This window comes from Bombus vosnesenskii, unplaced genomic scaffold (assembly GCF_011952255.1).
Source record: "Bombus vosnesenskii isolate JDL3184/JDL3185 unplaced genomic scaffold, Bvos_JDL3184-5_v1.1 scf7180000015261, whole genome shotgun sequence".
In the NCBI taxonomy this organism is placed as follows: domain Eukaryota; kingdom Metazoa; phylum Arthropoda; class Insecta; order Hymenoptera; family Apidae; genus Bombus; species Bombus vosnesenskii.
The window spans coordinates 1-22,595 of NW_022883909.1; the positions used below are offsets into that span (position 1 = coordinate 1).

The 22,595-nt window shown below is 36.8% G+C and overlaps 1 protein-coding gene, 1 long non-coding RNA gene and 1 pseudogene across 3 annotated transcripts; 1 reads left to right on the forward strand and 2 right to left on the reverse strand.

Annotated features, from left to right (window-relative positions):
• Positions 1-806: 806 nt before the first annotated feature.
• LOC117241099 lies at positions 807-1,988 on the forward strand. 2 transcript variants are annotated; one of them, XR_004494897.1, is made up of 3 exons: positions 807-1,065; positions 1,148-1,352; positions 1,448-1,988. It is a non-coding gene; the product is annotated as an uncharacterized LOC117241099 (long non-coding RNA). The 2 variants fall into 2 exon arrangements; XR_004494896.1 differs by having other exon boundaries at positions 1,470-1,988.
• Positions 1,989-2,725: 737 nt separating this feature from the next.
• Positions 2,726-4,321, reverse strand: LOC117241098 (glutathione S-transferase 2-like). Its single transcript, XM_033507077.1, has 2 exons — positions 3,975-4,321; positions 2,726-2,912 (listed from the first exon to the last, which is right to left on the reverse strand). The coding sequence occupies exons 1-2, from the start codon at positions 4,123-4,125 to the stop codon at positions 2,737-2,739; spliced, it is 327 nt and encodes a 108-aa protein (XP_033362968.1). The 5' UTR covers positions 4,126-4,321; the 3' UTR covers positions 2,726-2,736.
• A 4,435-nt stretch (positions 4,322-8,756) lies between these two features.
• On the reverse strand, positions 8,757-11,431 carry LOC117241097 (annotated as a pseudogene).
• Between the last annotated feature and the right edge of the window lie 11,164 nt (positions 11,432-22,595).

The following is a 22,595-nucleotide window of genomic DNA, read 5'->3' on the forward strand; positions in this document are numbered from 1 at the left end:
TAATATGATAAATATCTCGTTAAACAAATTGAAATCGTAAACTCTAGATTCTAGTATTCTTTCACTTTCATGTTTCCTATGAGCCCTTCAATCGCTAAATATTTTGCAATGAAACACGTATTATTAAACAACATAATCATACTAAATTAATTTAAGGTGACTATTTATTATTATTATATAATAACACAGTGATGAAAGAAATAAACTGGTCAAGTAATCTAAGGAACGATAATACGTATCTATGTCAGTGACAGTGAGAAAAATTCAGATACCTGTACTTAAGTGATTACACTTATAAGTATCATTATATATTATATAAATATGATATTTCGAATGGTATCATTTATCACTCATTAAACAAGAGTGTCATATCCAGAGAAATGATCTTACATATCTTAATCTTTGCTTTGATTACGATAGTAATAATTTCTATCAAACTTGATGAGGAAGATACATGAATAATTATCTAAAAGCTGAAAATCTTGGCAAATTCATTTGTACATAAACTAACAGGAGTGAATTTTAAAGATACACTCTGCTCTCAACAATTAAAGCTGTCTTGTCGCAACAAAGTTTCAATAATTTTTTATGGACAACATGGCCCAGTTTGCACAAAGACTAAAAATTTTAACATTAAATTTGGATAAAAAATCTTACGGTAGAAGGAATGATATATCCTTTATCTTTGCCAATAATCTGGTCGAATTTAGTCAAGTAAAATGGTATTGTTTCGTTAAAAAGTTGATTCTTCCTCGCTTCCTTCTTTTCAGGATTCTCCTCCATGCGATAGTAGCAGATATCTGAAACGTATATGAAACCAACCGTTACGTTCATTTGTGTTTTTCCCCCAAACGAAGAGAAAATAAGTTGTGAAAGATGGAGTAGCCTCTCATAGTTCCTACAATTTCTTCATTCTCTTTGCTTTCTTCAATATTGCCTCAACAAGTTCCTGTGGTTCACGATACTCGAAATATATACAATGTTACCAGCGTGGAAATTGTCTTGGAAACTTGGAAAATCTTTCAAGAGGAACAACATTGCTAACTGAGATTCGAGAAAGGAAAGGTAAGTAAATCCTTGCTTCTACTTAGAGCTTTTTTATTTACTTCTGACGAGTAAAGTACTGTTATTAAAATTTGATTAAAAGTACCAAGAATGTCGAGATATAAACAACCATTTGTGGAAAGGTCAGGAGAAGCAGAATTATCGAATAAACGTTATATAACTCTTAGTGATTAAGTAAGAGAAGAGAAACGAGAAAAAAGTCTTTTATCTAGGTCTGAATAAAGTATACTATATTTATCTCCATATCAAGAATAACAACAAGATATAAACAGTCTTCTAGAAATTGAGTAAATATTACATAATTACATCTTGAGCAATATTTTGCGTCTTAGCTTTTGCTTAATCATTATGATAATCTTAAATATCTGTAAATTCTTCACAGACTCTTTGCATCCTCTATACAGGTATCTCATGATCATGTGATAACACACAGGAAGAAAAAATAGAGGAAAAAACAGCGTAAAAAAAGTTGCGTAGGAGTATCGTCGCACTACATCATTCGACAATTGATGCACGTCATGGCGATCGTCACGGTTTAAAGCAGGCCATCAAAAACACGTTTGTTATCGTACGGAAAAATCTGCGACGTTCCAGCTGTTCAGGTGCATCGAATTGTGAATCATCGGCGGTACGAAGCAAGGCGAGGGGCGTAAATAGAGAAAGAAGAGAAGAGAAGGATTCGCATAAATGATAAAATATAATCGTTCGTTCCTCGTCGATGGCGGATGGATGGCTTTAATCGTGGACGATATCGATACGATTATATTTTATACATTTGAAACAAATATAAAAGACGAGCAAAAACCAGAGATACGATCGTTATGATATTATTCAATCGGTAGCCTATTTACCTCGTTTTTTGTTCACCTTCTCTGTCTAGTAATAATTTTTCGATTCGACTGGCGTGACGTTACGTTGGCGGTGTAAAAACACGATTTTAAACACCTGCGGATAGTTGCATGAGTTTCGAGCGATTCCATTCCCTTCGATTTATATTTATGCGATCAACGCGCGGATCGTTAACGCATTATGCAGACAGCAGATGTTACGTAATCACACATATCGTAATTGGAAATTAGTAACGTTATCGCGTACCAGGATCTTCCTGTCTTTGATCATCGAGTAACACTTCGTTGTCCTCGCTCCTTCCGCGGATAACCAGCGTTTATCATATAGAGACAGGGATTTGCAAAGAATAAAAGTTGTAGAACGTTGAAAGGCGTTGAGAGAAACGTGATGTTATCCCGTTATTCGTTAACGCAACGCAGTTAAAAAAAATCCCGTAGGAAGATTACGATAATAGATAACCTGAGTCGAGTGTTTGTCGGGGGATCTAAAAGATTCTTTCGAGCTGAGCGTCTGAGATTGCAGAGAAGAAAATTTGGAAGCCATCGAATTCGTGATGTCGATAGAAATCTTCAGTTGGAATCGTTGTATCATAACGTAGTCTGCTTATTGTCGATAAGACTTTACTAAACTAAAAGTGACTACTAAAAGTTTCTATCCTCTAAATTCTATCTACGATTCTATAATCTAAAAACTGACTTTTGCAAACAAACTGTAACATTCGCTTAACGGAAAGATATACGTATCTTGTTTGTACTCGTCTTTTCACAATGAATTCTGAACGTCTGTCTCTGTGGTGAGACAAATACAAAGTCATCTCATCAGTTACTCACCTTGCTTCAAATCTCCAAGAGTATCGACGAGCTCGTCGCATATCATCGCATCCCATTCGTCCTTTCCCATTAGATCGTACTTCCTCGCCAAGTATCGCGCCACAGCGTTACTCTGCGCTACCGGTTTCCCGTCTATCTCCAGCACAGGCAGCTTTTTATAAGGCATTGCTAAGAACAAACATGGCTCATATGAACACTGTGTAGAGGGAAACGATCGATAGGAAATCACAACACAGCTTCCGAGGCCGTTGCGTTCTTGTGAATAGATGAATCGAAATCATTTCGGTTTTAATCAACATGGCCTAGTAAAGAAATACAGAAATGTCTTCTTTCTCCTTTTTTTCTTTTCTTACGATTACGATGGACAGGGTATCGCGTGTTTTTGACTGTTGAGAAGAACCTAAAGTTTTTAAAATCAAGGATAAAAGATCGAGTATAAAATTTGTAATTCTCACGGAAAGGAACGAATCTGTCTGATGCGGTGTACTGAATGTACGAGGAACGATCAGTATCGTTTTGCGGGAAGACCTTATGCAATGATAGTGGACTTACAACTGCGAATAAAAAATTCACGTCGCATAATACCAGACACGGAAAAAATATTAGAAAATGTACACGGTTCTTGTAATGAAAATTGAAATGCAAGGAATATAAATCGAATGTCTCTTGCGAACGTAATTTTGTGTTTTACACCGACAGGATTGATTTACAGACTTACGTTGATTTTTGGTTTCTCTATCTGCAAGCGACATATAAGATTATATCGAAGACTAAGCTGCGTAAAACTTTTATTATACTATTTACGATAGAAATGTCGCAACGGAAGATCGAATTTTATGTCTGCTTTGTTCTTTCGACTTTTTAGCTATGTTCTTGTTCATTTCCGAACTGATTTCAATTTTTTATCCTTTTTTTTCAACAAGTCCTAAAAATTTTTTAAATGAACGAGAAACGTAGAAGTATTTTTGTATTCCTATTTTAAGTCGCCTATTTACGGTTTTCTCAAAATATTCGAAGCGCTTCGATTCATTGAAAACAATAAAGATTGCAACACAAAAATTCGAGAATCGTAAGTGAATTAAGTTGGTATTCGATAAACACGATATTACGGAAGCAAAACTTAATGAAAAGTTCGACTTTATTCCGTATGAAATTTTACTTTAAGTAAGTTTAACCTGCACGTGAAACGAAAGTTTTATCTACAGAAAAGTTTGAGTAAATGGTAGATACCTGAGAGTTGAACGATGAAAGTAAAAATCGATTCTTCACGCTTACAATCCTTGTATTCAGGCCAGAATTCTTCGGGGATCCTCTCGTCGGTATACTCGATGCCAGTAAAATGCAAATATGTACCGTATATGTTCGGCACGACCACGGGCATTGAAGTAGATTAGTTTGTAGGTAGGTTCGTCGCTCATTTTCCTTGCTCTGTCAACTTATCGAGAAAAATGATACAATTAACTCGTGTAATTAACAGACTGTGTGCGTGTTTGTGTGTATAGAGAACAATTTATTTATAGATGGAATAATTCGTATAATACGCAAAATAAATCATTTAGAAGGCTGGAATATGTGTTTTTGAAACAATTAATTATGTCGAAAAATATTTCAAACGAGATATAATTATGAAAAACATAATAATTAAATGTATGTAAATGTATGTAATAATAGTTAAATGTATGTAAATGTAATAATTAAATGTAATTAGTTGTGAAAAAAATAATAATAAAAAATAAATAAATGTAAAAAAAGAATTAAATGTAATTAGTTTCTTTTTACGCACGCGATATTATTGGCGATATATGAAGGTCAACTTTATTTTTTTAAATGGATATATTTATACATATATTTATAGATATAAATACATATATTATATAGATATAATAGTATATATAATATATATAATAATATATATGTCGAGTCTGAATCTCCGAGTCCGAGCTCGAGGCGTCATCCCGGGGAGGGCTCGCGGGAGGTAGCGGTTCTGCGTTGAAGTTCTCCATCGTCCGGTCGCGCGTGGGGTACCTTTATTGTCGATAGTTACACTAGTGACGAGGGCCTCAGGCTTGATAACGAATCCGTGACCAACGGGAGGACAGGTTCCCTTGCTCTAACTCACACGTGCACCACTCCCTGCTCGTAAGGCACTCGACTTCTTTCACCTATCAGCTCTCTAGCAAGACTGCTCGTCATCCCAACGACGCCACCGAAACAAGACTCCGGTCGAGTGTCTCAGTACACACGATCCTCCGATCGACGTACGATTGCTATCGGTTTGGACTTGCGATTGTTTCGTTATGGTTATATTAGGCTCTAGGTTGCAAGGTTAGGGTGTTGTCCTGAAGTTCCAGAGGGGCCCCGGCGTCCTTTCGTCTCCGACTCGGCCATCCTGACACTTACACGTCCTCGTGTGTGGCCTGCTGGCTTAGTGTACCCGTCGGGGCTTCTACCACGCAGGCATCGACCAGGCGCTCGTCCTCGGGGCAATGTTTTTCTTCTCGCCGCGATGGACAGCGAGAGGCGATGTGTCCCGGCATGTGTCAATGAAAGCACAACGCTTTTAGTGGTGCAGCCGGTCGGCTTTCCTCCGGGCGTCGAGGGTCCTTCTTCGGTTCTCACTTCGCCCTCTTGCGGCATTTGAATGTCGCAGTGGCCACACCTGGTCCAGGGGCGGGTGACCTGCCTCGTTTGTTTCCGGAGCTCGCTAATGACCTCCACGGCGGGGGCGTTAGCCACTCCGTGTATAGGAAGGGCTTCATTTCCCTTTGGAATTGTTTCACCGACGTGATGTCACTCGTGAGCGCGAGTCGTTTAAAACGTTCATCGCGCGAGCCCAGCAGATGGAGGGCGGTGGCGGCGAGTACCTCTTCCCTGGTTGAATTTCGCCACTTCGACCCCAGGAGGGTGATGATACGATTTCCGTACGCTCCTGGTGTTTCGCCGTCCCGCGGTAGTTCCTCGGCTACCTTGATTAGCGACGCGGCTGCTACTTCTTGGCCACCGAAGTGCGCGGCGAATTGTTCCTTAAAATCTGGCCAGGTGAGCTCGTCGCCGTTCATTATCTGCGCAAGCCAATACGCTGCCGGACCCTCTAGGGCACGGTTTAGGGCAGAATACAGTGCGCTGTTTTTCAGGGGGTGGTCCCTCATGAGCAGGCCGACGGCTGTGCACCAGGCGGCTGGATCTGCGTCCGCGGCTTCGGGGTTGAAGCGCGGTAGCGATACCCGGGTTGCCCGGTGTCCTTTCTTCTTCTTCTTCTTCTTCTTCTTCTTCCTCTTCTTCTTCCCTAGCGACCGCTTTAGTGCGCGCACGATACTCTTACGATCCCGTGCCGACAACGTGTGTTCGGATGCCACTTCTGATGTCGAGTCTGAATCCGAATCCGAGCTCGAGTCACATTCCGAGTCCGAGCTCGAGGCGCCCTCCCGGGCAGGGCTCGCGGGAGCTTGCGATTCCGTGTTGGAGTTCTCCATCGTCCGGTCGCGGGTGTGGTACCTTTATTGTCGATAGTGACACTAGTGACGAGGGCCTCAGGCTTGATAACGAATCCGCGGCCAACGGGAGGACTGTCATATAAAAAGCAACAGGATACACGAAATAATATAATTCTGATAGGACAACATTTAATTTTGTATATAAATATTTTCATATTTAAAAAAGTTTCCGGAAGCAGGAAGATTTACAAACAAATAATATCATAAACCGAATGTTTCATGATCCTTTTCTAATTAGAGTGTGTGACAGCATGTGAGAACGTTTCTTAAAAATATGACTTATTGCAATTACTTAATCGCAATTATAAACGATTAAGACCTTCTCACAACGAGGCAATCTATCCAATGTATAAAACTCGTTATACTTGATGAGAAAACAAATCTCTACTTAGGTTTCATTTCGTTTCATCGCGTTCATAAAAAGTGAATTTGTATGAACACATCGTGCAATTTAGTAATTAGGACCGTTGATCTCGCTGCAACATAGATGGATAGAAAAAAGCCATTTAAAATGATACAACGTCGGGAAGACAATTATGAAAATTATAAATGGAACACAAGATAAAATTGTTTAAGATTAATTCTTCTTTTTTTTTTTTAATCGCGAGTGTTTGCAAACGAAGTTTCAATCTGTTTACAATGATAGCAATGAGAGGAGGATGTCTATGAAAGTTATAAATGCGATATTGAATAACATTTCTGCGAGTGGGTTTGTTTTTCGTTACAAATGTTTTTTAAACGAATCTGCAATCTGTTGGAAACAACGGAACAGTAACGGGACGACTGATAGGGAAATAAAAAAGATCGCGTTTTATTTGAACAGACAAATCTTTGAAATCTATTCGAAAGTCTATTTGAAATGGTACGAGCTCGAAAAGAACGGTGAATACTATAGAAGAAGGATTAATTAAAATTCTTATTAATCTGTACGCTTTGTATATTAAATATCTTGATCGATGCCAAGATAACAAATTATTATACAAAACAGTGAAGTATCCACGTCTGACATTAATATTGAGTATTACCATTACTGTAATTTAATTTTTAACCGATCCTGAAAATTCCTTAGAACGTAAAAAGTATAAAATGTTACTGTGCATTTCATGATTAAATGCACTGTAATTTAGAAACAGTTATGAAGCGGAAACAAATAATTTATTCAGAATAAGAATTCTACGTAATCATGTTAAAAAAAAACGTACTTATAACGCGTTTAAACTCCAAATATGTAAAGACAATAAGGGAAAAGAATTTAACGAAGAATCGTATTTTTTGTAAATTCACACAAGATTTTATCCAAAAAAAAATTAAGATTTTTTGAAGAACGTACAAGACGGAACACGAACAATAAAAAAGGGATGTTAAATACAAAAAATAGATTGAAATTTAGATTATGAAATATAAAAAAATGATATTGCATAATTTACAATTATTTTCGATAGCTTACGTCAGTATGTTGGAGTGTAAACTATAAAATATTCAAAAACTGATACCATTTAGACATAATTTAGAAAAACAATAAATTGCGGAAACCGATAGTTAAAACTCGATACGATCGATACTCCAAAACTCTAATCCTAATAATTACTCAGCAATAATAACCGATAATTCATGTTGATTAATGTTTGAACTCCGTTTTTTTTTCTGTATGTGTATACAAATTTTGTACAGTTTGATAAAGCGAAATTAAATTATCATCCTTTTGTACTACTTCAAACATTGAGATTTGTCATCTTCAAGGTCGATCACACATAGTTTCAGATTGCGGAGTTGCAAGGGTAATTAATTTTGCAATCGGTTTTCCTTTGATATAGATGTGCATACAAATAGCCATTGATTGACAATATACCGAAGCAATTCTAGTTTAATTTGAAGTCATCGATCCTTTGATATTTTTGGAAGAATAGTAAAAGTACAGAGAAAACAAGAAAAAATGGCGTTAACTAAAAGATAGCTCCAATGTATCTCATAAATATTATCTATATATCATTTGTAAGATGTAAGTGACCAAGATATCGAATTATACAAAAATTGTATGTAATGATTAATACTTGAACGTTACTTACATTTATGTACATGAAAATTTGATCTTTTATTAACTAAGTTATTGATCGACAAAATGACTTCCTACATAATTCTCCGCCTGAACTGAAATGCATATTGTTTTTTACGCAAGCCTTATGTGTAGCTAGCAACGAGCAAACAGATTAATTACTTTACACACGGTCGTATCTTGTTTGCTGTAGGCGAGTTCTCTCGTGTAATCAACGAAGTACTCAACTTTAAAGCGATAACAGAAGAACATTATTGTATCGATAAAAATCATGCTTTTTTCAAAGAAATATGTAACTCGTATTTTTTTTAAAGCAACCCTCATAATGCATTGAATAAAATAATCATACATTTTTTTTTGTTCAACATTTGTAAAATACGATATTATCAAGATCACCAAGGAGGTAATCTTCAATTCTTAATGAATATAATAAAAAACATAATTAATGATTGTTTGATGGCTTTATTATTATCTCTATAATACAAAAGCACAACATCGTGTCAACAGTTTATATAGTTCGTATGTTTCTGTAGGAATACACAAATAATAGTTCTCTATCACAACGTAATCTAAAGGGAAAACCCTGACTAAATGACAAAAATATCGGTAATAACTGGAACTAATGAATGTTAAAAGCAATCAGTATATTCCATACAAACTTCCATCAAAACGATTCGTTCTTCATTCTCTCAACACACTAAGACCGCAATCTTTAAACGCTTATAAAACCATAAGCAATCGTGAAGTTTAGAATTCGCTAACTGGGCGTCTCTCAATCCAGTTTTTGATCTTGGGCAGAAGGAGGACCTTTTTCTCCAGCAGCTTCAGATTCTCGTAATTCTCGATCAGATCAGACTTGTACATAAAGTTCAAATAATCGAGCAGAGCAACGAATGTCAAATCAGCCCAAGAGAGAGTACCATCGTAGAAGTAGCCGTCATTTTCCTTCACTTGCTGGTCCAAACGTTCTAAAATGAACGGCAGCGTCTCTTCAGCGGCCTTGCGTTTTGCAGCTTTGACCTTCTCGTCCTCCTCATAGTCGAAGGCGGCAATTTCTGAAAATTTGTTTTCAGTTAAATACTATTCGCTAATGTTATACTAATTTGAATACAGTGTTGTGCGAAATTTAAATGATACTGAAGATAGAATTACAATCCTTTTTAATCCTTTGTCTTGTATTGTTGACATACGTGTATCGTTCGATTAAATCAAATATTAAATCGGATTTCAACTAATAAATACCTGAACAGATATGTACTATCTGTTATCAAGATTCTCATAAGATTTATGCAAAACAGCACTGGGTACTCACTATGACGAATATCATGAATAGTATCAACAGTGGCATCAATATGAAGATTTGCCCAGTCAGTCTTTCCAGCTAAGTCATATTGTTTGGCTAAGTAACGGCAAATAGCTGTAGACTGAGCAACCTTCCTTCTATCAGCTACGAGCATAGGAAGCTGGCCATAAGGAGTCACTAAAAACATACAACTAATAGAATCAAAGATTCTATCGAACAAACAGATTATGATGCTTCTTAAATATCTAGGTTCCTGTTATCTGTTTTGGAAAGATATAATTTAATTTATTGATAATTTATCAGCAAACAAAGGGCATTGTCTCCTTAACAATACCTATTGTTCTCCCACATATCTTATAGAGCAATGGAGAGTAAACAATAATCTCTGTTATACTCTGCATAATTGTGTTCTACTTTATTTAGCTACTTTAGTTAAATTAGGAAAGATGAGATTTAAGAAACAGAATTTCTTTTCAGATTAAGAAACAGAAAGCTTACAGGGCTTTATTTCTGGCCAGACGTCCTTTTTGATACGTTCATCTTCAAATGGAATACTAGCATAGCTGAAGATAAAACGGATTAGTAAGTCAATTTAGTAAGTCAAGTTAGTAAGTAACGGGAAGTAAGTCAATTTATAGAGCGGCATCTTCCTGGAAGTATAATATATACAAAGTAAAAACAAAGAATCATTGATGACAAGAATTATATTATTACAAATTATGAAGTATAAGACAATTTAAGTAAAAAGCATCAACTACTAACTACTCGCATAGCTATTTGTATCTTTATATTTTAATATAGCTTAGATATAAAAAGAATATTATTTTTGGATGTAATAATGTATAAACTTGCGCCAAATATTATAACAAAATATTGCACTTTCTATTTAAGTAGGATAGACATATTACCGGCATTTATCTTTTTTCTATAGCAATGAAATTGTTTATAAAAAAGTTTATAAGAAAACTATCAATTAATGCAAACAACGCATTTCAAAATATTAATTACATTCGCGCGATTCGTTATCTCTAGTATTAATTTAATCATATGGTTCTATACACCCAAGACCCTCTAACAGTAATTTAGTACCATTACTAGTCGTATGTACAATGTATGTTTGTATACAACTTTCGTAACTACAAAACATTCAGCATGATTATATATTCTTCCAAACTTAAGAAACATTTTCTAATTGCATACTTAAATTTATCGATCAATTATGAACATATGACAACATTTATTTCTTTCAACTACTAATTTTCAAATCCTCTGCTGTTCCGTTAATTGAACGACGCGCCGACTTTTCGTACAAGTATCTTGTATCTTATCTGTATTATTTAGTTATCAATAAAGAAGAAACATTTTCTAATTGTATACTTAAATTTATCGATCAATTATGAACATGTAATAACATTTATTTCTTTCAACTACTAATTTTTAAATCATCTGTTGTTCGGTTAATTGAAGGATGTCGGCTTTCTGTAGAAGTATTTCATATTTATTATTTAATTATGAATAAGGAAAAAACATACAAAATATAGTTTTTAAACGGCTTATTATTTATAAAGAGAAACTTTGACTCGGGATATATATACTATATATATACTATTTACTTACAATTTTTTTTTTAAGACTTCAAAGTCGAAACAAGCACAGGAAATTTCCAAGCCGGTTAACAGAAACTTGAATGAGACAAAAATAACCTTTAGATCTCTATATGTTCTTCTTCCCCCCTGTTGCTTCCACGTAACTCTTATCCTATTGGTGGAGCTGTGCTGATATGTGAAATTATGACTACATAAAAACATCCGGAAAGACTCATTGAATGATTTTATAGTTTAAGATTAATAAATTTCCATAAATTAAAGTTGAAAATTTATGAGAACATGTTTTCTGTAACAAAACTTACTAAAAACAAACTAGTAAGGTTTATAGATTCTTTAATGATTATGTATGTATTCATAAACTAGTTCGATAAACATCGTTCGATAAAACGTCGAACAACACACAACATTGAAGCGCGAAATTTCAAATTCAAGGAAAGATAAATAACAAATATTGCGAACAAATGATATTAAATTTACAATAATCTCATGTAAGAAAAAATAAAAGGGATAAAAGTAGTACAGAAGATAGAAAAATCTATAAAACTGGTGGCTGGGAAATAGAAAATATATAAATTTATGTTATTAGAGTTTAGTACTTCTGTCGATCAATGTGTTACGACCGTTCGCGGAGAGACGCAGTCGCAGTAGCGAGAGGCGTAAATTCTCGCTACGATTCGGTGAATCGAAGTAGTCGTTCCCCTGTTTCGGTTAAGATAAGAGGTGGTTAAATGAATATGACACAGTATAGTAAGTTATATTTCACCGTTTATTCCAACAACTTATAACGAAGGCAGTTACGCTGATGCGTATGTACGAGATTTTTTTTTTATTTATTTGTTGAAATTACAATCAATTCTCGCGTTGAGAATATGTACGAGATGAATGAGTGACTGATCTGTGGGTGTGTCCTACCCGGTGGAAGGATATTGACCGTTCGAAGGATGTGAAATCAGAACTGTCTTGGGAGACGATGCTGTCTCGGAGGAAAGCTAAGGATGGGTGTGTCTAGCGCACGGGACCATCGGATTTGTTGGTGACGATTTTAGTTAGGAGAGTGAAGGAAGTGGCTTCGTTGTTAATTGGTTAACGAAGGGTCTTAACCGCCCTCGAGAGGAAGTGGTTAGTGGGAGGAAAGTTGCAGCATACGTGAGAAAAACTAACTTTCCCTTGTCCAGTCGGGGTAGACAATAGTCTTTAGAAATTCTTCGGAAACAGACGTTTGTTTGGTTTGAAGGACCTTTTCTAGGAAATCTATGAGATTTATGGAAGGTACTTGAAACTATGGAGGATACGCTGCGAGTATCCGGTGACATCTGGTTGCCATATTGCTCGCGGTGCGACGTAACAAAATAGAATAGAAAGAAATTTGTAAAATTTAGTTGAATGTTACTAAGAGATACGCGATTTATCGATGGAAAGAAAGAAGAGAAATATTCACTCGTCGAAAGCTTTGTAGAACAACGTTTACTTCGCAGATGTAGAACATTTATTTCGGTTACCTATCGGTTGTATCGTTATCGACTTGCCAATCATGAAACGCAGACGCCACCGGCCAGTTTATTCAATAATAAATTATCTGACGCGTCGATTGATCACGAACACATGCTGTTCACGAAATTGAATTATGTTCCAATCTCTGCATTATAATGTTTATATATATGTTTATGTTTATATATATGTTTTGTAAGGATTCGTTTAGTCGTAAATATCGTTTAGTCGTAAAACAGAATTTTTGCACTCAACTCGATTCGCGTAATGGAAATCATAAAATTAACAAAGGACAATTGCAGTTAGATTTAAGATTAAGATTAAGTGCAGTTAGATTTAAGATTTAGATTAAGATTAGGTAAGTGGCGAATAATGGCTCGTATAATTGATTCTTCTCTCCTTCTTTGAGGACATCTTCGCCGCTCTATAGCTTCTTTATTGTTGCAAGTGTGTAACCTTATTTTGTATAAATTAGATCAGTAACGAGGATTTAAAACGAGGATTAATTTAACAATAGCATATGAATTCTTTTCATTGAGATTTTCACACGAGAAACTGATCAGCCTTGTGAAAAATATAAAATTAATATAAAATTCCTCGATTTAATTATTTAAGTATATAATTAATATTCAGCATGCTAAAAAACGAACGATCTATTTTTCCAAATTTGCAATTATCTATTGCAAGGAATTGCAAAAAGTCACAGGCTCCAAGGTAAATTTTCAAAAGCGTTTGTAATTGTTTTCTGTTATTTTTCTCTGTGCTTGAATTTATGAAGGTGATCAGCGTGGCTCCTGAGCAAATTAAGCTAACAGAATGAAATACTTTCAGTATACAATTTCAATATTTTAATATATGATTACAGAATTTCAATATTGAAATTTAAATTATTATTTAGTGTTACGCCGTAAATAATATCAATGATACTTATTACGTAAAGTACGAAATACAAATCAACGTATATTATTGAAACTCTAAAATTGAGTAACTATTGCTGTACCAAGAATACTAATTAAGAGTTAATCGCATGGATCTGCCTGAGTGACTAAGGAATTTAACAATAGAAGATTTTTAATCGAACTTCTCTTTCAAGCTGAGTTGACCGTGATTCAATTCACGTACATCGGAGAGGAAAAGTCGTAATTCACAATATTACACACAATAATACCTTCACATAAAGGAACACAGCTCAGATGAGACTTTTTATAGTTAAACTTTTAACGTACTCATAGAAACGAAATTTTTTTTTTAAATTAAATTTTTTAAATTAAGAACTGTTACATTTTTACATTTTACATTACATGACACGTATAACATCGAACATTTACCAACATAGCGATGCCAGCGTACGTATATATATACTGGTGTACTGGTCATCTTTTTTCCACATGTTTTTAGCTTTTTAGCTGTTTGTGTATGGGCGCCTATGTAAATGTATGTAATAATAGTTAAATGTATGTATATGTAATAATTAAATGCAATTAGTTGTAAAAAAAATAATAATAAAAAATAAATAAATGTAAAAAAAGAATTAAATGTAATTAGTTTCTTTTTACGCACGCGATATTATTGGCGATATATGAAGGTCAACTTTATTTTTTTAAGTGGATATATTTATACATATATTTATAGATATAAATACATATATTATATAGATATAATAGTATATATAATATATATAATAATATATATGTCGAGTCTGAATCTCCGAGTCCGAGCTCGAGGCGTCATCCCGGGGAGGGCTCGCGGGAGGTAGCGGTTCTGCGTTGAAGTTCTCCATCGTCCGGTCGCGCGTGGGGTACCTTTATTGTCGATAGTTACACTAGTGACGAGGGCCTCAGGCTTGATAACGAATCCGTGACCAACGGGAGGACAGGTTCCCTTGCTCTAACTCACACGTGCACCACTCCCTGCTCGTAAGGCACTCGACTTCCTTCACCGATCAGCTCTCTAGCAAGACTGCTCGTCATCCCAACGACGCCACCGAAACAAGACTCCGGTCGAGTGTCTCAGTACACACGATCCTCCGATCGACGTACGATTGCTATCGGTTTGGACTTGCGATTGTTTCGTTATGGTTATATTAGGCTCTAGGTTGCAAGGTTAGGGTGTTGTCCTGAAGTTCCAGAGGGGCCCCGGCGTCCTTTCGTCTCCGACTCGGCCATCCTGACACTTACACGTCCTCGTGTGTGGCCTGCTGGCTTAGTGTACCCGTCGGGGCTTCTACCACGCAGGCATCGACCAGGCGCTCGTCCTCGGGGCAATGTTTTCCTTCTCGCCGCGATGGACAGCGAGAGGCGATGTGTCCCGGCATGTGTCAATGAAAGCACAACGCTTTTAGTGGTGCAGCCGGTCGGCTTTCCTCCGGGCGTCGAGGGTCCTTCTTCGGTTCTCACTTCGCCCTCTTGCGGCATTTGAATGTCGCAGTGGCCACACCTGGTCCAGGGGCGGGTGACCTGCCTCGTTTGTTTCCGGAGCTCGCTAATGACCTCCACGGCGGGGGCGTTAGCCACTCCGTGTATAGGAAGGGCTTCATTTCCCTTTGGAATTGTTTCACCGACGTGATGTCACTCGTGAGCGCTAGTCGTTTAAAACGTTCATCGCGCGAGCCCAGCAGATGGAGGGCGGTGGCGGCGAGTACCTCTTCCCTGGTTGAATTTCGCCACTTCGACCCCAGGAGGGTGATGATACGATTTCCGTACGCTCCTGGTGTTTCGCCGTCCCGCGGTAGTTCCTCGGCTACCTTGATTAGCGACGCGGCTGCTACTTCTTGGCCACCGAAGTGCGCGGCGAATTGTTCCTTAAAATCTGGCCAGGTGAGCTCGTCGCCGTTCATTATCTGCGCAAGCCAATACGCTGCCGGACCCTCTAGGGCACGGTTTAGGGCAGAATACAGTGCGCTGTTTTTCAGGGGGTGGTCCCTCATGAGCAGGCCGACGGCTGTGCACCAGGCGGCTGGATCTGCGTCCGCGGCTTCGGGGTTGAAGCGCGGTAGCGATACCCAGGTTGCCCGGTGTCCTTTCTTCTTCTTCTTCTTCTTCTTCTTCTTCTTCTTCTTCTTCTTCTTCCTCTTCTTCTTCCCTAGCGACCGCTTTAGTGCGCGCACGATACTCTTACGATCCCGTGCCGACAACGTGTGTTCGGATGCCACTTCTGATGTCGAGTCTGAATCCGAATCCGAGCTCGAGTCACATTCCGAGTCCGAGCTCGAGGCGCCCTCCCGGGCAGGGCTCGCGGGAGCTTGCGATTCCGTGTTGGAGTTCTCCATCGTCCGGTCGCGGGTGTGGTACCTTTATTGTCGATAGTGACACTAGTGACGAGGGCCTCAGGCTTGATAACGAATCCGCGGCCAACGGGAGGACTGTCATATAAAAAGCAACAGGATACACGAAATAATATAATTCTGATAGGACAACATTTAATTTTGTATATAAATATTTTCATATTTAAAAAAGTTTCCGGAAGCAGGAAGATTTACAAACAAATAATATCATAAACCGAATGTTTCATGATCCTTTTCTAATTAGAGTGTGTGACAGCATGTGAGAGCGTTTCTTAAAAATATGACTTATTGCAATTACTTAATCGCAATTATAAACGATTAAGACCTTCTCACAACGAGGCAATCTATCCAAAGTATAAAACTCGTTATACTTGATGAGAAAACAAATCTCTACTTAGGTTTCATTTCGTTTCATCGCGTTCATAAAAAGTGAATTTGTATGAACACATCGTGCAATTTAGTAATTAGGACCGTTGATCTCGCTGCAACATAGATGGATAGAAAAAAGCCATTTAAAATGATACAACGTCGGGAAGACAATTATGAAAATTATAAATGGAACACAAGATAAAATTGTTTAAGATTAATTCTTCTTCTTTTTTTTTTTAATCGCGAGTGTTTGCAAACGAAGTTTCAATCTGTTTACAATGATAGCATTGAGAGGAGGATGTCTATGAAAGTTATAAATGCGATATTGAATAACATTTCTGCGAGTGGGTTTGTTTTTCGTTACAAATGTTTTTTAAACGAATCTGCAACCTGTTGGAAACAACGGAACAGTAACGGGACGACTGATAGGGAAATAAAAAAGATCGCGTTTTATTTGAACAGACAAATCTTTGAAATCTATTCGAAAGTCTATTTGAAATGGTACGAGCTCGAAAAGAACGGTGAATACTATAGAAGAAGGATTAATTAAAATTCTTATTAATCTGTACGCTTTGTATATTAAATACCTTGATCGATGCCAAGATAACAAATTATTATACAAAACAGTGAAGTATCCACGCCTGACATTAATATTGAGTATTACCATTACTGTAATTTAATTTTTAACCGATCCTGAAAATTCCTTAGAATGTAAAAAGTATAAAATGTTACTGTGCATTTCAAGATTAAATGCACTGTAATTTAGAAACAGTTATTAAGCGGAAACAAATAATTTATTCAGAATAAGAATTCTACGTAATCATGTTAAAAAAAAACGTACTTATAACGCGTTTAAACTCCAAATATGTAAAGACAATAAGGGAAAAAAATTAAACGAAGAATCGTATTTTTTGTAAATTCACACAAGATTTTATCCAAAAAAAAAAATTGGCCTGTACCAATATTTTTATTTGTCGTTTCAAGTTACGAGGGTATTAAAAAATTGGCCACGAATGGACCAGAGATAAGAATTTATCAGACTTGCTCTCGTAAATTTCAAGACGTTGCATCGGATATTCTTGAAAATCTTTGGACAATGGCCTCGATATTTCGCAGTTTCTATCCTCGAAGCGGAAAAACTCGGCGTTAAAAGCGACAGAACTGGAGAAACCCGGTGACCGCGAGCCTTTCACGCTCTCGACAGATTTCTCATCCCTCGTAATTCTCCCGGTGTCACCCAATTTCCACCCTCGTATTGCGATTTGTTGCTTCCAACGAGGCGACACCTTGTCTTGTGATTTCCTTTTTCGTCGCGTGAAACACGACCGAACACTTGTTCAAACACACGATTCATATTTATCTAACTCGACAAAACGCCGTGTCATTGAAACAATAGCATTCTTTGGCTTTTATGTAAATTCCAATAAATTATGATAATGTTCGTGGAGACATTATTGCTACCTATTTTATCTGTCGTGATCCAAATTGATTTGTGGCTACGTATGTATATACATACATATATATATATGTCGGAGATGAAATGAAAACCGGAGCCTTCCCTATGCAATTTTGAGGAAGCCTTCTAATGCTTTAGCCTAGATTTTATCATAACTGTAATTAAGCAATTGTTATCTGTAATTGTTTGACATTTGTGAAAAAGCAAAAATTGGTTCGAGGTGACAATTGGTCGCTGAACGTAGCCACGGTCACGGGATATACGTTTTGCTTGATGAAGGTGTGGATCGGTTGTATTGTTCTCCCTAGAAATCACATAGAATTGTACTTTCGAGATGCTGATATAATGGGACACGTTGTATTTGGAATCAATCTCCAGACAGAAATTGCCTTTCAATCTCTTGAAATTGCGTAAAGATTCGCGGTAATTATCGGATTTTTGTCCTCTTTTATCTGCTTTTTTTATTCGCAACTTATATGAGATATGAATTAATATTCAACGACGTGCGCTCTGTGCCACGAAATGAATTATCTCGCGTTAAGACTGCGGCAATTCTTACGTTTGATATTTCATTTAACGAACAGCCGCGCGTTCCTGAGTTTAAAAACCGCCACTCTGAACTTACGCTGAGAATAATATCAAGAAAAGCGAACGAGAGATGATTAGAAAGAAAATGCGAGGAGCAGTGAGGGGGATATTACTAGACTGCGCTTTTTTGTGCAAGTATAGCAGGATGTTTGGGAGTGTAAAATTTTAACGAATGCGTATAATATGAAAAAATATATAAAATATCCAAGGTATAGTTTTATTAAACTTACTTTTTATAATGCTTCGTAGATAAAACAATTTTCTATCCAGATTCCACTTTCTCAATTATATTTTCAAAAATGCTCGATAAGGAGTACAATTTTCTACCCAGGTTGTACCTTTCTAATTATATCTTCCAAAATTCTTGATAGGTGAAACAATATTCCACCGACGATTTACTTTTTTAATTGTATCCCCAAAAATATGGCCCTGCTTAACGTTTAGATATTATTATTTTTTTCGTTGTTACTTGATACGGCTAGCAATTAAATAGTGAGAATAAGAAGAATTGGAAGTGCCATTTTCGAAAAAGAATTTTGTTTTTCCTTGAAGAGGTTGTTTGTATGAAGGTTAATATCACTAAATATGAAGGGAAGTGTAATCATAATAATTCGTACAGTTTTTAACGTTTCAGTTTACACGTTTTTACGTGATATAGGTTGTGTATGATGTATGTTATACGATTAGTTCCCTAAATTAGACTGTGTGCACCATGTGCCAGCAAACTCCCTCCATCGTGCTTGAACATGTGCGTAGATAAATCTGCCTCAATTATCCCATCAGATAAGAAAATCTCTACTGACCTTCTTAAGCAAACTACATAATGGACTTACATATCTTCTCTTAAGATATAAAGAAGATATTTTTTTTATCGTTAATTAACAGATCTTTGAAACGATAGAATAGAGATATCGTAAAATTATATAAAGTATTATAATATGCGTAATAAATAAGTATCGTTATATTTTTCTAATAAATAACATTCCCATAAACAAACAATTTCTCTCACAACAGTCGTTTCCCAGAAAACTTTAGTTTCGATACTGGCAACTTTATCTACTTCCGCTCTTCAATTATGAAGGATTAATCTTTACGAAACTTTTGGAACGGCTAAAGATTTCCCACGATGAAACGCGACGAATTCGATACAAACTACGCGGAAATAAAGACAGCTGCGATGGAGGATCGCGGGATTGATATTAATTAATTAGTCTGTGGCAACCGTTATATCGATTCGTTACGTTATTGCGACAGGCCACGCAACATTTTATTGCTTCTGTTTCTACAATTTAATTACAAAGTATTCAATTTCCCGTTATAAACAAGGAAAGGACTGCAAGTTTGTACAGCTTTTATCAAGATTACGTGCCATTGAACATATCGATTGATTGACTTCTCATGTTTCGTATTAATCGACATCCGATATAGCTATGGGACCTGGAATATTGAAATATTGGGAAGTCAGTTATATTCAGGTGTTCTATAGATTTGACGTATAAGCCTTGTAACATGTACTTCTTCATCAGACGTTTACGAGATACTGAACGATGGCTACGCTTGTAGTATCCAAAAATTTTACGTCGATTTATAATCGAAGATTCGATCAAACTATAGATAGATTTGAATATTCTACGAATTTAATTTAATATTAAGAATTTTAGTTGTATAGATCATCGACGAAAGTCTGTTACACGGACCCTTTCAACAGTTCTATACACACTTCTATTATATATTTTATTTTTTAAAAATAACGCTTTGGCATGATCAAGGATCGGAAGTATAAAAAATGATTGTGACAATTCGAGCAGTGAAAGCGTCTAGAGTAACATTATATTGGTCCCTATAGCGACATTGTGGTACCGTGTCATTTTCAAAGTTCTCAGAATTGGTACTGTATCCGATTGCAATGTTTAATATTCTTCCCGGTTCCTGGAAGAATTTCTTCAAAACTACGTTAACCCATGAAGAATCAACCAACAGTTTCTCATAATGTCGTTTTATCCACATCCTTTGAAACTCATGAAATTGTAGAATCCAGATAGAAAAAGTAGAGACAAGGTAAACGCGAAGCTCATCCTTGGAATTGCTTGTCGTGGTGATAATGTTAACAAATAGAATTCGATAACGCAAATTCATTGGGGAAAAGGTGACAGATGAAATTCGCTAACGCAACGTTGCCCGTTAATGGGCTAAGAATTACGCTCCATGGGATCGCTCACTACATTCTTCGAAACGACCCTCGTAATCCATAGGCTCGTAAACGGCTTCCGTAACCGTAACGAATTTCAATCTTGTTCACGGATCTCTGACCGCTCGTTTCGAGGGTAACGAGGGGGTTGCGTGTTCACGTGCGTGCAACAGAAGGTGTTATCGTGATTGTAAGGCGTGCTGGAGCAGATAAGTCCAATATGTTCGCGGAAATCGTCGAGATTCATTGCCCAAAGCTGGCTGATAGTCGAAATTAACTTCGCCTCGTCCGATTTCCGCGTTCACATCGCTTTCACGATGGTTAGGCGTTTCTTCGTTCGTTTCTAACGCTGAGTTTTCCCGTGTCGCAGTCAACCCATATTTGGATGTGTGTTCACGTTGCACAGAAAATGTGGTCGGGGGTTGAAACGCGGACAGAATGGAAAACGGACTATGGGAAACGCCGAGAAAGAGGCGTCGATGAGTTGAAGACACGTCGATGCTGAAGTACACGTGTATCTCGCGTCTTATAGCGAAGGAAGGATACGTGTGAAATTTTAGAAAATATTGGCTGGAAAATGTTCTAACGGACATTGAAGAAACGAATTTAAATTGTAAAAAGAAAAAGATGATAGCCTAAAGACGTTCCGCTTTCTGTCCCATTACGGAAAACTGCAAAAGCTATGTATCTTGAGAACAGATAAAGTTAAGAAATGAAAAGGAAAAATTCGATTTACTATGTATTTTCGCTATATTTTATATTTACAGTATATTATCGGAATAGCCATCCCTGATTCAGAAAATCAATTACATATATCCCTTGGCGAGAGGGAGTGAGAATTAATCCGATTAATTGTAATGGTGGATCAGCTGGATCCTCGTATTCTGAACGTCCAGAGACTCGCTAACTACGAAGCAACTGGTCTGTTTGTGACGCCTATCAATTGTTTGCTAGAGATTAATCTGCTGGTAAGCAGCGTCAAAATGCGACGATAACTAAACCGTCCGAAGATCGAATTATAGCAAATGAAACGCGTCTCTGCGCTAGTCTGACCGATTAACAGGGCCTATGAGGGTGGCTTTCAAATTTGCAAGCAAGGAATTACCGTGTAACGAGCAACTCGTATCGATTATTCAATGGGTTCATATGGAGGCGAATAGAAACTCGAACTCGAAACGTTTTCGACTCGACGCTGAGTATCGCGTTCATCCTTTAAATGCTACTTCAACATGGGCAAACGTTCATTTTGGTAATGTCGAGTTTTCTCATTGAACAATCTTCCGTTCGTCGATTTTACACGCTTAACCGACTAGATAAATTCGACGATTTTAAGCAACGTAATTTATGTAATTGATTAATTTTTCTTAAAGTGTGAACTATGGATGAAAGATTAGAAACCGTGACATTACAGAGTACAAAGTTAGAAATACAGGGGAACTTTATATTTTTCTTCACTGCTGATTAATTTCTTGCTGAACGTGCAACGACTCGGGAAAACTGTCGTTACCTGTTGCAAACTGATCGTAACATACATAGATCAAGGAACATCACAAATTTCACTTGACTACTTACGTTCGTACAACGAAGAATCCACATAATACAGTACGGCTAATATATTACTATAGAAATCGGATGGTTATACATACGCAACAATTTGGAAGAGGATATTTGCTTTCGGGTTGGGAATATCAGGGAATAGAATTGTTATTATGCGAATGACTGACGTTGATTCAATGTAATTAGTTAGGAGTAGAATTACAGTAGAAAAGGCATCAATACGATGGAATTGCACAGTTATTGTAAAAAAACAAACGATACCACATAATATATTTAGGTATACAGAAACAGTGACACTTCTGTATTGTCAATTATGATATAATTAAATGAGATAATACGAATAATTGTAAATGCTATTAAATTGTTAAATTTTAATAATTTCCAATTCATCTTCGTATCAAAGCAAATACGAACAATTTACAACGTTGCTAGTTATGACAATAAATTTCTATTTCTCGTGCCAGT

Bases quoted from the DNA above. Each gene is read 5' to 3' on its own strand.
- LOC117241098 (XM_033507077.1), bottom strand. From the start codon at position 4,125: ATGCCCGTGGTCGTGCCGAACATATACGGTACATATTTGCATTTTACT. The intron at 2,913-3,974 runs GTATCTACCATT...GTTTGTTCTTAG, and splicing joins TTTCATCGTTCAACTCTCAG to CAATGCCTTATAAAAAGCTG.